Below are 14,222 nucleotides of genomic sequence, written 5' to 3' on the forward strand. Positions count from 1 at the left end.
GATGAGTGGTCTACTATTCTTAAAAGAAGAATTTTAAACTATTCAGAACCACATGAAAGAATGTTTCAGATCACTAATAATAAGAGAAATGAAAATCAAAATAACTCTGAAATTTTACCTCACAGCTTACATAGCTGGCAGTTCACACATAAAAAAATGGCAACAGTCAATGTTGGAATAATGGTAGAATGATAAACACATTAATACATTGGTAGTGATACTGTGAAGTAGTACAAGCTTTTTTGGAAAGCAATTTGTAATGATACAAAGTGACTAAAACATCTATAAACATTGAACTAGATACTCCATTATTGGACTTAGATAGTAAGGAAGTTATTGACATGAAGAAAGTCCTCATGTACCTCTAAATATTCAGAGCAACATTTTTTATGATAAAGAATAAAAAACAAAACTGATGTCCATTGAATGGGGAAATACATCAACTAATGCAGTACATGAATATAATGGAATTTTAAAGCTCTGTAAGAAATTATATATGTGAAGAATACAAAGAAACAAGGAAAAATCTATGCAAAACAATGGAGAATGAAGTATACAGAGCCAAGAAAACAATATACACAATTACTACAACAATGTAAATGGAAAAAACAACCATACGCAGATGAAAAATATCAAAAGTGATTATAACAAAATTATGATTATCATGAAAGACTCAAATAAATATAGGACAGCCCTATTTTATGGAAACATTAAACATTGCACATTTTTGGATTTTTTTCAATTTATTGATGAGCTTTGTTCATTTTTTCTCTTCTTTTTCTTTTTTTAATCTTTAAAAGGAAGGAGAGAGGGAACAACTCAAGAGATAAGTATGATAATGTCTTTAAAAAGATATCAACGGAAATCTATTTAAAATAAAATTTAAAAAATCTACAGTTCTATCATATACCCATTAAATTGGCAAAATTGACAGAAAAAATGCTAAAGAAGTTGAGGAACATTAATGCATTGTGGATGGAATTGTACACTGTCTTAGCTATTTGGAACTATTTCAGTGAAAAAACAATTAAACAATGTTTAATTGAACTCCAGTAAGATCAAGGAAAATGGAAGAGAACCAATATGTATAAAAATATATTAATTACTTTTTTGTAATTGAAAACAGGGGAGGATTCCTATTAATGAGAGAATAACTAGATAAGTTATGCTATATAAATGTGATGAAATACTATTGTATTGTAAAAAATTATGAAGGGAACAGTTTCAGAAAATCCTCCAAAGATTGTGTATGCAAAGTGACATGAACAGAATTAGGAGAATAAATTAAACAAACAGGAACAATAATGTGAAGTCTTAGGAACAAAACTGGACACTGATACATTGTTGGTGAAGTTGTGAACTGGTGCAACCATTCTGGAGAGCAATTTGAAATTCTACCCAAAGGGCAAAAAAACTGTGTATACCTTTGGTCCAGCAATACCACTACAAGGTCTGTATCCCATAGGAATCATAAAAGGGGGAAAAGAAGATGCCCATCAATTGGGGAATGTCTGAACAAGTTATGGTATGTGAATATTATGGAGAACTATTATTCTGTAAGAAATCATTAGTGGCCAGACTTTTAAAAAGCCTGGAAAGACTTGCATCAACTGCTGCTGAGTGAAATGAATAGAACCAGGAGGACATTGTACACATTAAGAACAATACTGTGGAATGATCAACTATGATGGATACAGCTTCTCTCAGCAGTTCAGTGATAGAGGATAATCCTGCGAGACCAAAAATCATGGAGTCTAAATGCAGAGTAAAACATACTATGTACACTTTTTAAAACTTCTTTTACGTTGTTCTTTCTTTCTCATGGTTTTTCCTCCCTTAGTTCTAAATCTTCTTTCACAGCATGACTAATATAGAAATATGCTAAACATTATAGCACATGCAAAAGTTATACCAGATTTTTGCTGCCATGGGAGGGGGAAGGAAGGGAGGGTAGTAGAAAAATGTGAAACTCAAAAGTTTGCTAAGGGATCAATGTTGAAAACTACCTTTGTATGTAATTGGAATAATAAATTAATTTTTTTAAAAAAAAGTCTTAGGAACTCAGATCAACCCAATGGTTAATCATAATCCCCAAGGACTCCTGATAAAACATGTTGCCCACCTACTGATAGAAGTCATGGATTCAGCATGTAGATTGAGACATATTTTTGCACATATCCTTTACAGGAATTTGTTTTATGTGACTACACGTTTGAATATGGAGAAGGTAGAGAGGAAGCCAAAGTCACACTGCATATAGGTGGCAAAGCTAAAAATCCATTTACTAGTACTATTGCTATACTATAAAAATGACCAAGTAGCACACTGGACTTGCAGTCAAAGATAGATTCAAGCCTAGCTCTGATGCATAGTACATCTGTGGTCTTTGATAGGTCATAGGATCATGGGATTGTAGATTGAGAGCAAGAAAGAACTTCAGAGATTATCTACTTTAAATCCCTCATTTTATAGATACACAACTGACACTGGAACTCAGAAAAATTTGGGATTTCAACTAGATCTGATTTCCATTTCACCTTTATGAAAAATGAAATTCTATGACTTTTGTTTTCTGTAAAATGAGAATAATGATATTTGTGCTACTTGCCTCTCAGAGGAAATCCTTCTTAAATAATAAAATTATTTAAAATGTGAATTATTTATTGTCAGTGTCTTAGAGGTTAAAAAAATGTTTAATCTTCTATCTTTGTATCCCAAGATTTATCAGAGTGCCTTGCACCTGAAGTGTTTAAATAATGCTAAAAAGAGAATTAAACTGGGTGGCTAGGAGGCATAGTGGATAAAGCACCGGCCCTGGAGTCAGGAGTACCTGGGTTCAAATCCAGTTTCAGACACTTAATAATTACCTAGCTGTGTGGCCTTGGGCAAGCCACTTAACCCCGTTTGCCTTGCAAAAACCTAAAAAAAAAAAAAAAGAGAGAATTAAGTGGACCTGGAATCAGGAAAATATGATTCAAATCAGGCTTCAGACTTTTAAAAATTGTGAGACCTTGGGCAGCCACTTAACCTCTGTGCCTGAATTTACCCAGCTCAGAAGGAAATAACAAACCACTGCAGTATCTTTGCCAAGCAATCCCAAATGGGGTCATAAACAGTCAGACACAATTGCAACAATGAACAACACAAAACTAATAATGGTGCCTACCTCCCAAAATTATTGTGAGAATCAAATGAGATAATATTTGTAAAGTGCTTAGCATGGTGCCTCACACATAGTAAGAGTCCTAATAAATGCTTTCTTCCTTTATCTCTTTCTTCTTTCATCTATTGTTCCTTCCTAGTTCATAACAAAGAGGTAATGAACTCAAGATGCAGAATAAAGCATATATTTTTGAACTTGGACAATATGAGAATATATTTTCTTGATATTCATTACAAGCTTTTCGTTTTGATTTTTTTATTTATTTCTTTGTGGGGAGGTTGAGTGAAAGAGGTGGAAGAAAGAGAAAACAAGTGCTTATTAGTTGAAAAATCAATTAAAAATATAGTGATGAATAAAATCTGGGCTTGTAATTGACTTCATCTCATTTTGACATTTGCAGTCAAATCTGACAAAGCAACAAAATGTGTTCAAGATTACCCTGAAAACTCTAGAAGACAACCTGTTATCTCGTCTCTCCTCCGCATCTGGGAACTTCCTGGGAGATACAGCCTTAGTAGAAAACTTAGAGATCACCAAACAGACAGCTGCAGAAATTCAAAAGAAGGTAAAAATTCACTCGCAAACAAGAAGTCTTGGAGAATAGGTTACTCTGTCTTTTTCTAGGCCCTCAGAGATCCAATCCTAATATTGATTGTCATGGAAACATTTAATCTGCTCTGTTTTTCCAATCTGGGCTAGCTCACTCTTCTTTAGGATACCCATTCAGTTTTAGCCCTACTGCAGCTCAGAACTCCAAATTCAAGTTATCCACTATCTTTATCCTCCCCCAATATCAGGAACCACTGCTACCATGCTACTAGGTTCAGTCTGATTTTCCTTTATAAAGGGTCAGGGAGGCTAAATAGATTCTCTGTCCTTATCGGCTATTCATCCTTTCTATTTAGTAAATTATGTTCATGACTTTTCTTCCTTATACTTATGCTTACTTCTATGCCCCTACTCCTTGATCTTCAAGGCCTATTGAAATCTACCCATCCTTTAAAACACAGCTTCTTCCATGAAAACTTTTCTAATGCCTTTTAAGCAATAATGAGATTTTTATCATCAAAACACATAACCCTTTGCTTATACTGCTCAGGAACAATTTATATGCATTATTTTGCATATAAATATAAGGCATTTTCCTCTCTATTAGAGTAGATGCTTCATAAAAATCAAGATCTTATGTTTTATCTAAACTTTATATCTTCTCCAACATTTAAATCAGGGCCCTCCACATCATCTGTTTTTAATATAAATGAGTTGAATTAAATTGTTAAAAATATTAAGTGCACATCCAGGACTGTGCTAAATATTTTTCACTTTAATTCTCTTTCTTTCTTTCTCCCTTTATTTCTTTCTTCCTTGAGCGTACTTTATAAATTTAAGAGTCTTGTTCCTACAGATCATAATTACGTCCTTGGGAGTTTATGAAATACCAAGGGAGTGTAGTGATAAGAAGGGAAGAGGAGGGCCTGAACAGAATCCTGTGATACCTTTTCACAAAACAGACTGGAAATTGATGAAAATATAGCAAAGAATGATCAAACAATTAGAAAGATAATTATGTCAAGGACACTCTTAAAATACCTATTATAGAAAATGACAACCACATCTAAAAAAAAATCTATGGAGTCTGAATACAGAGTAAAGCATACTATGTTCACTTTTTAAAAAATCTTTTTAGTTTTTTCTTTCTTTCTCATGAATTTTCCCCTTAGTTCTAATTCTTCTTTCATAGCATAATTAATACAGAAATATGTTAACATGACTCTACATGTAAAGTTATATCAGATTGGTCATTGCCATGGGGTAGTGAAGAGAAGAGAGGATAGTAGAAAATGTGGAACTCAAAAGCATACAAAAATGATGAATGCTGTAAACTTTCTTTGCAAGTAATTGGGAAAATTTTTTTTTAAAAAATAAAGAGAATCATAAAAAAACAGCATTGTAAAAGCCTATGATGTAGAGTCTAAGAGATAAGCATGGTTAAAAAATGAAAAGGCCCATTGAATTTAATAAGAAAGAGATCATTGGTAGCCTTGGAGAGAGCAACTTCAATTAAGTGATGGTGACAAAATACAAAGTACAAGAAGTTAAGAAATGAGTGTGATATGAGATTTTTTTTTCACCTTGGTGGGTTGAAGGGATAGGAAGGATTTTTGCAGAGATAAGTGAGATTTGGGCATGTTTGTGGTTATAAGGGAAGAAAACAATGGCTGAAGAGAAATTAAAGATTATATAAGGGGCAATCTCCCAGAGGACATAAAAGGGGATAGAATTAAGAGCCCAAGTTGAGTGGTTGGCCTTGGCAAGAAGAATGATCTTTCCCCCATAGACTGAAGCAAAGGAAAAAACAGTAGGAAATGTTGTTAAAGGTATCAAAGAGGTATAATTGGAGAGAAGAAAGAGCTCCAAAGAGGTATACTCAATTTAATATGTACCAGTCACATAAAGAATGATAAAAGAAAATCTTTATGAAACAATTAGAAGCATCTAAAGTTTGCTCCAACCACTGATGCTGAAGAGGCCAAAGTTGCTCAATTCTATAAAGACCTATAACATAAAAATAACATTAGAAAGAGATTTCATATTTACCATAGGAGATTGGAATCCAAAAATTTGAAATCAAAAAATAATTAGAATAACAGGCAAGTTTGACCTTGGAGTATAAAATGAAACAAGGCAGAGAGTAATAGAATTTTGTAAAGAAAACTCACTGGTTGGGGTGGCTGGAATGGATAGAACACTGGCCTCAGAGTCAGAAGGACCTGAGTTGAAATTCAGCCTGCCTCATACACTTAAAAATTACCTAGCTGTGTGACCTTGGGCAAGTCATTTAACCCCACTTGCCTAGCCAAAAAAAAAAGAAAGAAAACTCACTGGTCATAGGAAACATTGTTTTTCAGCAACCCAAATACTGACTCTGCACATGGACATCATCAAATGGTCAATATAGAAATCATATTGATAATATACTTTGCAGGCAACAAACATAGAGAAGGCCTATACAGTCAGTTAAAACAAGGCCTGAAATTGATTGAGGTTCAGATCATAAGTTTCTTATTCTAAAATTCAGACTTAAATTGAAGAAATTAGGGAAAACCATTAGTTCATATAGGTGTAACAAATAATATCCCTTATGAATATGAAGTGGTAGTGATTAATAGGTTTAAGGGATTTAATCTAGTAGTTTGCCTCCACTGTATACAATGATTCACAATATTGTGTAGGAGAAAACAACAAAAAAATTCCAAAGAAAAAGAAGAGTAGGAAAGTAAAATGGCTATCTGATAAGGCTTTACAAATAACTGAGGAAAGAAGGAAAGATAAAAGAGAAAGAGAAAGACACACCCAAAGCAAATGCAGAATTCTAGACAATAGCAAGGAAATATAAAAAGGTTTTCTTAAATGAACAATTCAAAGAAATAGGAGAAAGCAATAGAAGAAAGACAAGATAGCTCTTCAAGAAAATTAGAGTAATCAAGGAAAAGTTTCATGCAAAAATGGGGATGATAAAAGAAAAAAATTGTAGAGATTTAACAGAAGCAGAAGAGATTAACAAGAGGTGGTAAGAATATACTGATGAATTATACAAGAAGGATTTTAATATCACCAATAGCCACAATGCTGTGATTACTGATCTGGAGTTAAATATCTTAGAGAACAAAGTCAAAAGGGCCTTTGGAAGCATCATGAACAATAATGCTAGTGTAGGTAATAGAATTCTAGCTGAACCATTTAAAAACCTAAAAGATGAGGATGTTGCTGGTTGCCATGGGAGTGGAAAAGATTAAGTTTGCATTTCAATCCTAAAAAATGACAATGCCCTTATCCATACTAAAACAATTTGATCCTGGATCATTGGAAAAGATTAGAATAGAAGCTCCCTCAAACTGATTGAATTAGGGGACCCCAAAAAAATTAATACATAGAGATAAATGAACAAAACGAAAGTCTATAGGTATTTATTTATAACAATTTGTAGCTTGTGATAGATATTTTAAGTTAATTTTTGCTAATTTTTAAAATAAGTTCATACTAACTTTTATAGGTCACAGTGGTAAATAATCTAGTAAATATAACCTAATTTTTGATAAATTCAAAGATCCAAGCTTTTGGGGCAATGGCTCACTATTTGACCAAAAAACTGCTGGAAAAACTGGAAAACAATAAGGTGGAAACTAGGTATAGACCAATATCTTATGCCGAAAATCAAGATAAGTTCAAAATAGATAAATGCTTTAGATATGAAAGTAGATATTATAAACAAATTAAAAGAGCAAGAAATAGTTTACCTGTCATTTATACAGAGAAGGGAGGAATTATGACCAGACAAGAGATAGAAAACATTGGAAAATATAAAATGGATAATTATAATTATATTAAAAAAAGATTTTGCACAAACAAAACCAATGCAACCAAGATTATAAGTAAAACAGAAAGCTGGGGAAAGTTTATAGCAAGTATCTCTTATAAAGATCTTGTTTCTCTAGGGCAGCTAGGGGGCGCTGTGAATAGAGCACCAGCCCTGGAGTCAGGAGTACCTGGGTTCAAATCCAACCTCAGACATTTAATAATTACCTAGCTGTGTGGCCTTGGGCAAGCCACTTAACCCCATTGCCTTGAAAAAAAATCTAAAAAAAAAGATCTTATTTCTCAAATGTATAGAAAATTGACTCAGATTTATAAGAGTACAAGTCATTCTCCAATTGATAAATGGACAAAGCATGTGAAGGCAAGGTTTTCAGACTAAGAAATCAAAGCTATTATAGTCATGACAAAATATTTTAAATCATTATTGATTAGAGAAATGCATATTAAAACAACTTTGAGTTAACTCCTCATATCTATCAGGTTGGTCAATATTAAAGAAAAGAAAAATAAAGTTTTTCTTCTGGAGATCAGTTTGGAACCATGTCCCAAGGGCTTTAAAACTGCATACTCTTTCATACAAAAATATCATTACTAGATCTGTATCACAAAAAAAGATTTTTTTAAAGGGAAAAAGTGTACTTGTTAAGAAAAAAACATTAATAGCAGTTCTTTGTGGTATCAAAGAATTGGAAACTGAGAGAGTGGCCATCAATTGGGGAATGGATAAATCAATTGTATATAATTATAATGGAATACTATTGTGCTATAAAGAAATGACAAGCAGGATCATTTCACAGAGACCTGGAATGACAATATGAACTGATGAAAACTGAAGTGAGTAGAACCAGGAGAATGATGCAAACATTATTAGCAATATTGTATAATAATCAATTGTGAATGAAATAACTATTTTCAGCAAGCAATAACTATCCAAGACAATACCAAAAGACTCATGACGAAAAAATGTTTACCAACATCTAGAGAAAAGAACTGATGGAGTCTAAGCAGAACAAAGAATGCTATTTTTCATTTTCATTTTTTAATCTGGGTTTTTTTTGGTGTCTTCTTTCACATGACTAGTAATGGAAATATATTTTGCATGATTACACATGCCAGTTGGCTTGCCATCTCATGGAGAGAGAAAAGGGGGGAACAAAATTGGAACTCAAAAATTTTTAAATGAATTTAAAATTATTTTTACCTGTAATTGCAGAAAAATAAAATATTATTTAAAAATAAAAAGAAGATGCCAAGAAATGTTCAAATTGCTAAACATTTGCACTTTTTCATATGGCAGTAAGGTTATACTGAAGATCTTGCAAGCTAGGTCACCAGAAAAGCAGGTTGGTTTTCAAAGAGGCAGAGGAATTAGAAACAAATTGACAACATTTTCTGGATTATGGAGAAAGCAAGGGAATTCCAGAAAAAAAAACATTTCCTGTTTCAAATGAAAGCCTTTGGCTGTGTGGATCTCAACATGATGTGGCAAGTCCTCAGAGAGATAGGAGTAAAAGATAATCTTACTTGTCTCCTGAGGAACTTTTATGCCAACTAAGAAGCATAATTTTTTTCCTCATACTATCCTTGAGATAGAGAGATTGAATCTAAGTTAATGGTCTGGAAACCTAATTGATTATTTATCCCTATCAATCAAAAAAAGGTGAATCCCTAAATATGCATATTGACTTATAAATTATTAACATATATACTATTATGATTTTAATTGTATATTTAAATATACATGCCACTAAGCATCCCTTAGAAGACACAACTGAATTCTCTTTATTTTCTCTGCCAGTACTAACATAGTATTTCATACTATAAAAAAGTATTTCACATTTTCCCCAAATTTTTCTTCTTTATGTATATTTTTCTGATTAGTCTAATAGTCTCTCAAAAACTTTTATTAAATAAACATGTAAGTCAACATTATTCTTTGGCTATCTGGAACAACTGGTTAACTGGAACAAGATTATAAAAAGAGTAAAGTCAAATTTTTATATTGTCAACTTATTTATTTAACTTATATGCAGAGGACATCATGAAAAATACCAGGCTGGATGAATCAAAAACCAGAATTGTGTTTGTCAGAAGAAATATCAACAATCTCAGATATGCAGATGATACAGTTCTGATGACAGGAAGTGAAGAGAAACTAAGAAGCCTATTGATTGGGGTGAAAGAGGAAAATCTAACAGCTGACTTGAAGCTTAACATCAAAAAAAAATTAAGATCTTGGCAGAAGAAATGGAAACTTGTGAAATGTTATATTCTTGGTCTCATGGACCTCTTCAGATGGTGACTGTAGCCATGAAATTAAAAGATGCTTGTTTCTTGGAAGGAAAGCTATGGCAAATCTGAATAACATACAGAGACATCATCTTGCCAACAGAGGTCCATATAGTCAGTTATAGCTTTTCCATAGTAACATGTGGCTGTGAGAATTAGACTAGAAGGAAAACTGAGCATTGTAGAATACATGTTTTCAAATTGTGGTCCTGGAAAAGATTCATGAGAATTCCTTGGACAGCAAGTACAACAAATGTTAATATTTAAAGAAATTAATTCCAACTGTTCTCTGAAATGTCAAATACTGAAGCTGAAGCTTTAAATACTTTAGCCATATGATGAAAAGACAGAACTCATTGGGAAAAATTGAAGGCAAATGGAAAAGAGAACAGCTGAGGGTGAGATGGATAGAGCTATCATGAAAACAGTACACATGAACTTTAAAAGACTTCAAGAGATGGTGGAGGATAAAAGTGCTATAGTCCATGGGCTCATGAAGAGTCACACATGACTAAATAGATGAACAAAACAAGTTATGTGACCATGGTAGGTCACTTACCTTCTCAGTGTCCCCAGAAACTATCAAGACTGTAAATTGCATGAGAATTGCAGATCTGCATTGACAGTGGGAATTTCCACATAGGAAGCTCTCTCAGAATGCTTGAATTAATGGACCCCTCCCCTCCAAAAAAAATCCCATAAATATATAGAGATGAATGGACAAAAAGAAAACTAAAAGGGACATATTTATAATAATTTATGACTTATGATGGATGCTTTATGTGTTATTTATGTTATTTTATGTTATGTTCTGTCAATTAAAATGTTAGTCATTTTTGTTGATATTTTAAAATATATTCAAACTCATTTTTGCATAGAGGAAATATTTGGAGGATGGGGAGTGATTCTTGTGAAATTCTTCCCTAAAATTTCTTTTTTCTCCAAGCAAGTTAATATTTTACAATTCTCTGGAGGTTTTACTTGAGAAATAAGAGCAATATTCTAAGTAAAACAAATGCTTTTTAATTTTTTTTAACAGGTTCAGGAGGCCAAAATAACAGAAGTAAAAATCAATGATGCCAGAGAACATTACCGGCCAGTAGCAGCACGTGCTTCCTTGCTCTACTTCATCATGAATGACCTTAGTAAAATCCATCCCATGTATCAGTTTTCTCTCAAGGTGATTTCTCTTCAACATTCTCTGAATCATTTTTTTAAGTTCATTAGAGGTCAGTCTATTAGGATTGTCCATTTTTCAGCCGAGAAAAAGAGGAGGCTCCCTCCGCAATAAGCAAGAATATATCTCTAAAACAAAACAACTTAACTCTTTTTTCTTTATCCCATGATAATCTAGTCATGCCTATGAACTCCTCAGGATTATGTTTACAAATATATTAAATGACAAATGAAACATACTTAGGGTTACCAAAATAGTTTTTAAAATAAATTCATAGACCCCAGATTAAGAGCAACCACCCTGGGAGAGGTAATCTCCAGTAAAGTTCTCCTGGAGATCTAGCTTCAGGCTGTTAAGTATTTTATCAGATCTGTAGATAGCAAAAAACTGAAAGTGCCAGTCAACACTTAATGACCAAATCAGGATCCAAAATAACTATACTAAAGCAGTACTCCAAATTAAATAAAATGGGATTTAATAAGAATAAGTGTGAATTTCCATACTTGTGTTTTTAAAAAAATCTCTAAAGCCCAAGGGTAGACTATCTGGAATTACACAGCTGTCAATGAAATGGAGACATACAATTCAGATTTAATGACCTACACACTCAATATGTTCACCATTTAAAATCTTGTTTATGATATGATTGTATGATACAGAAGCCAAATAATTTGCTTTATTCAGACTACATTATAATAAAGCCATAGTCTAGACCTAGAAAAGTTCTGCTTATAGAAAAGTTTTACTCTCCATACTTAGCATATTGTAAAATTTATCCAGAGAAGGGCACCAGAATTGTTAAGGAACAGAAAAATTCTACATGAAGCTAGATGGCATATTAGAGAGAACCCCAGACCAAGAGTCAGGAAGCCTTGAGTTTGAAGCCCTGACTGCAAATCTTATTTGGCATACAGTAGGCACTTAATAAATGCTTATTGAGTGACAACTGACTAATGGAATATTATAGCTGTCTTCAAGGAAATAACTGAAAGTCTATTATTTTGAGGAGGATGAATTGGATTTCTTCTGCTTACCATAGTGTAGAAGGTAGAAATGAAGCATAGATTTTTTAAAGGCATATTTAGGCCTAGTTAACATAAGAAAAATCCTAACAATTTTTGTTGTACAAAATTCAAATAAACCACTTTGGATCTAGTGGCTTTCCTTCCATAAAGATCTCCAGGAGGAAGCTAGATAATCATTTGGTCAGAATGTTATGAAGGGAAGATATTGGACCAGTTAGAGTCCAAGGTTTCTGCCACACAGAATTTTGATACTATTATGATTCTTGAAATTATTGTCTTTACTCTCAAGAAGTTTTGATTATATAGTTATATAATATTTAAATATCAAAATAGAAATGAAAAGTCATAATACTTTTGTTTATCCATCTATTCTTAAAATTAGTGATGCATTCAAGTAATACCCTATGTCCTGATAAGAAAACTTAACGTGTGAAAGCAATGACAGACTATGAAATTGATAGACAATTAGCTTTAGCAATATGAGAAGAAAAAGAAATTGAAGGAATTAGAATAGATAATGAAGAAACAAAACTCTCACTCTTTGAAAATGATATGATGGTATACCTGGAGAATTCTAGAAAAATCATCTTTAAAAACTACTTGAAACAATTAGCAACTTTAACAAAGTTGCAGGATATAAAATAAATTCATATAAACTCTAAGCATTTCTGTATATTACTAGCAAGACACAGTAGCAAGAATTGGAAAGAGAAATTCCATTTAAAGAAATCAGACAACATAAAATACTTAGTAGTCAACATGACAAGGTTGACTCAGAAACTATATAAAAACAACTACAAAGCACCTTTCACACAAATAAAATCAAATAAATAACTAGACAAACATCAGTTGCTCATGGGTAGCCAATATAATAAAAATGACAATTCTATGTAAATTAAATTCCTTATTCAATGTCATTTCAATCAAACTTCAAAAAAATTACCTTATTGAGCTAGGACAAATAGTAACTAAATTCATATGGAAAAACTAAAAAGGTGAAGAATATCAAGAGAATTTATGAAAAAAATGCAAAGAAAGATGGTCTGGCAATACCAGATCTAAAATTATATTGTAAAGCATCAGTCATCAAAATGACTTGGTTCTGACTGAGAAATAGAACAATGGATCAGTGGAATAGATTATGTGCAAAAGAAACAGTAGTAAATGACTATAGTAATCTGCTCTTTCATAAACCCAAAAATTCCAGCTTCTTGGATAAGAACTCACTCTTTGATAAAAAACTGCTGGGAAAACTGGAAAATAGTAACTAGGCTTAGACCACCATCTCACATTCAAGACCAAAATAAGGTCAAAATGGATACTGGATTTAGTCATAAAAGATGATATCGTAAGTCCATTAAGACTGTAGATCTATGGAAAGGGGAGTAGTTCATGACCAAAGAAGAGATAAAGAACATTATAAAAGACAGAATGGATAACTTCAATCACATTAAATCAAAAAGTTTCTCCACAAATAAAACCAATGCAGTCAAGATCAAAAGGAAAGCAGTAAGCTGGGAAACGATTTTTACAAATAGTGTTTCCTGACAAAGGACCCATTTATAAAATATATGGAGTACTGAGTCATATTTATAAGAATATAAGTCATTCCCCAATTGATAAATGGTCAGAGGATATGAAAAGGCAATTCTCAGATGAAGAAATTAAAGTTATCTAGTCATCTGAAAAATACACTAAATCCTTATTGATTAGAGAAATGCAAATTAAAATAACTCTCACACCTATCAGATTGAGCAATAGGACTAAAAAAAGAAAAATGATTAACGTTGAAAGGAATGTGGGAAAATTGGGAGATTAATGCATTATTGTTGAGTTGAACTAAGCCAGTCATTCTGGAGAGCAATTTGGAATTATGCCCAAAGGGCAATAAAACTATCCATGCCCTTTGATCCAGCAACATGACTACTAGGATGAAAAAGGGTAAAAAGAAACACATGTACAAAGATATTTATAGAAGCTCTTTTCATAGTGGCAAAGAACTGGAAATTGAAGAGATGCCCATCAATTGGGGAATGGCTGAACAAATTGTTGTATATGAATGTGATGGAACACCTAGGGGAGGGAACTTCAGAATAGCACGGAAAGACTTGCTTGAACTGATGCCAAGTGAAGTGGGCAGAAGAACATTATACACTCTAACAGCAACATATGGTAATGATCATTTCTTGTA

The 14,222-nt window shown here is 32.7% G+C and overlaps 1 protein-coding gene across 1 annotated transcript in view; it reads left to right on the plus strand.

The window, feature by feature from the left end:
• DNAH9 (dynein axonemal heavy chain 9) overlaps nucleotides 1-14,222 on the plus strand; it is a 546,775-nt gene that overhangs the window by 439,508 nt on the left and 93,045 nt on the right. The window contains exons 53-54 of the mRNA XM_074225133.1: nucleotides 3,564-3,728; nucleotides 10,869-11,009. Coding sequence (XP_074081234.1) covers nucleotides 3,564-3,728; nucleotides 10,869-11,009 — 306 coding nt within the window. The remainder of the gene's footprint in view (nucleotides 1-3,563; nucleotides 3,729-10,868; nucleotides 11,010-14,222) is intronic.

Source organism: Macrotis lagotis, chromosome 2, assembly GCF_037893015.1.
Source record: "Macrotis lagotis isolate mMagLag1 chromosome 2, bilby.v1.9.chrom.fasta, whole genome shotgun sequence".
Classification (NCBI taxonomy): domain Eukaryota; kingdom Metazoa; phylum Chordata; class Mammalia; order Peramelemorphia; family Peramelidae; genus Macrotis; species Macrotis lagotis.